This window comes from Cynoglossus semilaevis, chromosome Z (assembly GCF_000523025.1).
Source record: "Cynoglossus semilaevis isolate Cse_v1.0 chromosome Z, Cse_v1.0, whole genome shotgun sequence".
NCBI lineage: Eukaryota > Metazoa > Chordata > Actinopteri > Pleuronectiformes > Cynoglossidae > Cynoglossus > Cynoglossus semilaevis.
Window position 1 is genome coordinate 16,799,981 of NC_024328.1, and position 1,204 is coordinate 16,801,184.

The 1,204-nt window shown below is 37.1% G+C and overlaps 1 protein-coding gene across 3 annotated transcripts in view; it reads left to right on the forward strand.

Annotated features, from left to right (window-relative positions):
- The window catches only part of nipbla (NIPBL cohesin loading factor a), a 26,905-nt gene that overhangs the window by 12,806 nt on the left and 12,895 nt on the right, over positions 1-1,204 (forward strand). For all 3 annotated transcript variants that reach the window (XM_017042947.2, XM_025053389.1, XM_017042948.2), the window contains exon 25: positions 927-1,059. In XM_017042947.2, coding sequence (XP_016898436.1) covers positions 927-1,059 — 133 coding nt within the window. The remainder of the gene's footprint in view (positions 1-926; positions 1,060-1,204) is intronic.

Sequence of the window (1,204 nt, forward strand, 5' to 3'; positions counted from 1 at the left end):
GAGAAAAAGCTAGAGAAGCCAGATTGAGATGGTTTGGACATGTGCAGAGGAGGGACAGTGGATACATTTATAGAAGAATGTTAGAGATGGAGCTATCAGGTAGGAGAAAAACAGGAAGGCCAAAGAGGAGACATATGGATGCAGTGAGGGAGGACATGCAGATAGTTGGAGTCTGAGTCGAAGATGCAGAGAACAGGGAGAGATGGAAATCAATGATTCACTGTGGCAACCCCTGAAAAAAAAAGGGACAAAGCCGAAATAAAAAGAAGAATTAACTTTTTCCTGCCCCTAAAAATATACTATTCATAATTAAACTAAAATCTCCCCATCTAAACATCAAAAACATAGATATAAACAAATATATTGATAATATAAAATAATTATAATTAAGAAAACATTTTATATTATTATCAATAGAATTTAGTTGTAAGCAACTTCTTTGAGCTTGAAACACAGTCCTGATGAAGTTCTTCAGTTGAGGAACAAAACGTCTTACAAGCTCAAAACAACTAAACTCTATGGATACTCTATGGATAACTTGAACTGCATGAATGAGAATCTTCACAGACATTTTATATTATTGTTTGAATTTATATTAGTATATGAAACGTCTTAAAAAAACACCTACTTCTACCCCGTCCAGTTCCCTTTTGATGTAACTTTTTTTTGATTTTATATTATTGTTATAGAAATAAGTAAAATAACCCAGCGAGGGACAGTAGGCGGGACAGCGCGACAGAGTTCAGGTGAAAAATGGAGCTCGGTTGAGCACTCGTAACTCAATGTTTCCTCATAGCAAATCTATGCAAAAGTTCCAAAACTCGTATTTCAGGTAGCTTGTATCTCGAAGCCCCACACTATATGTTTCATGAATTTGTTCCTTTTTCATATAATGACATTTCCCCTTGCCTTTCCCTAACTGCCAGGTGTGGCAGTAAGCAGGGAGAAGAAGACTACCGCCCGTTGTTTGAGAACTTTGTCCAGGACCTACTCTCCACAGTAAATAAACCGGAGTGGCCTGCAGCAGAACTACTACTCAGTCTGCTTGGTAGACTGCTAGTAAGTCAGGCACACATCTATTCTTATAGTTAACAGTAACACAAGCTTTGCCTGAGTGTTATAAGAACGGATTATCATGATTAATAGTAATGGACAGTTTTATTGACCCTAAATGAAAGGAACCACTTTTTATATGGTGTAAGGG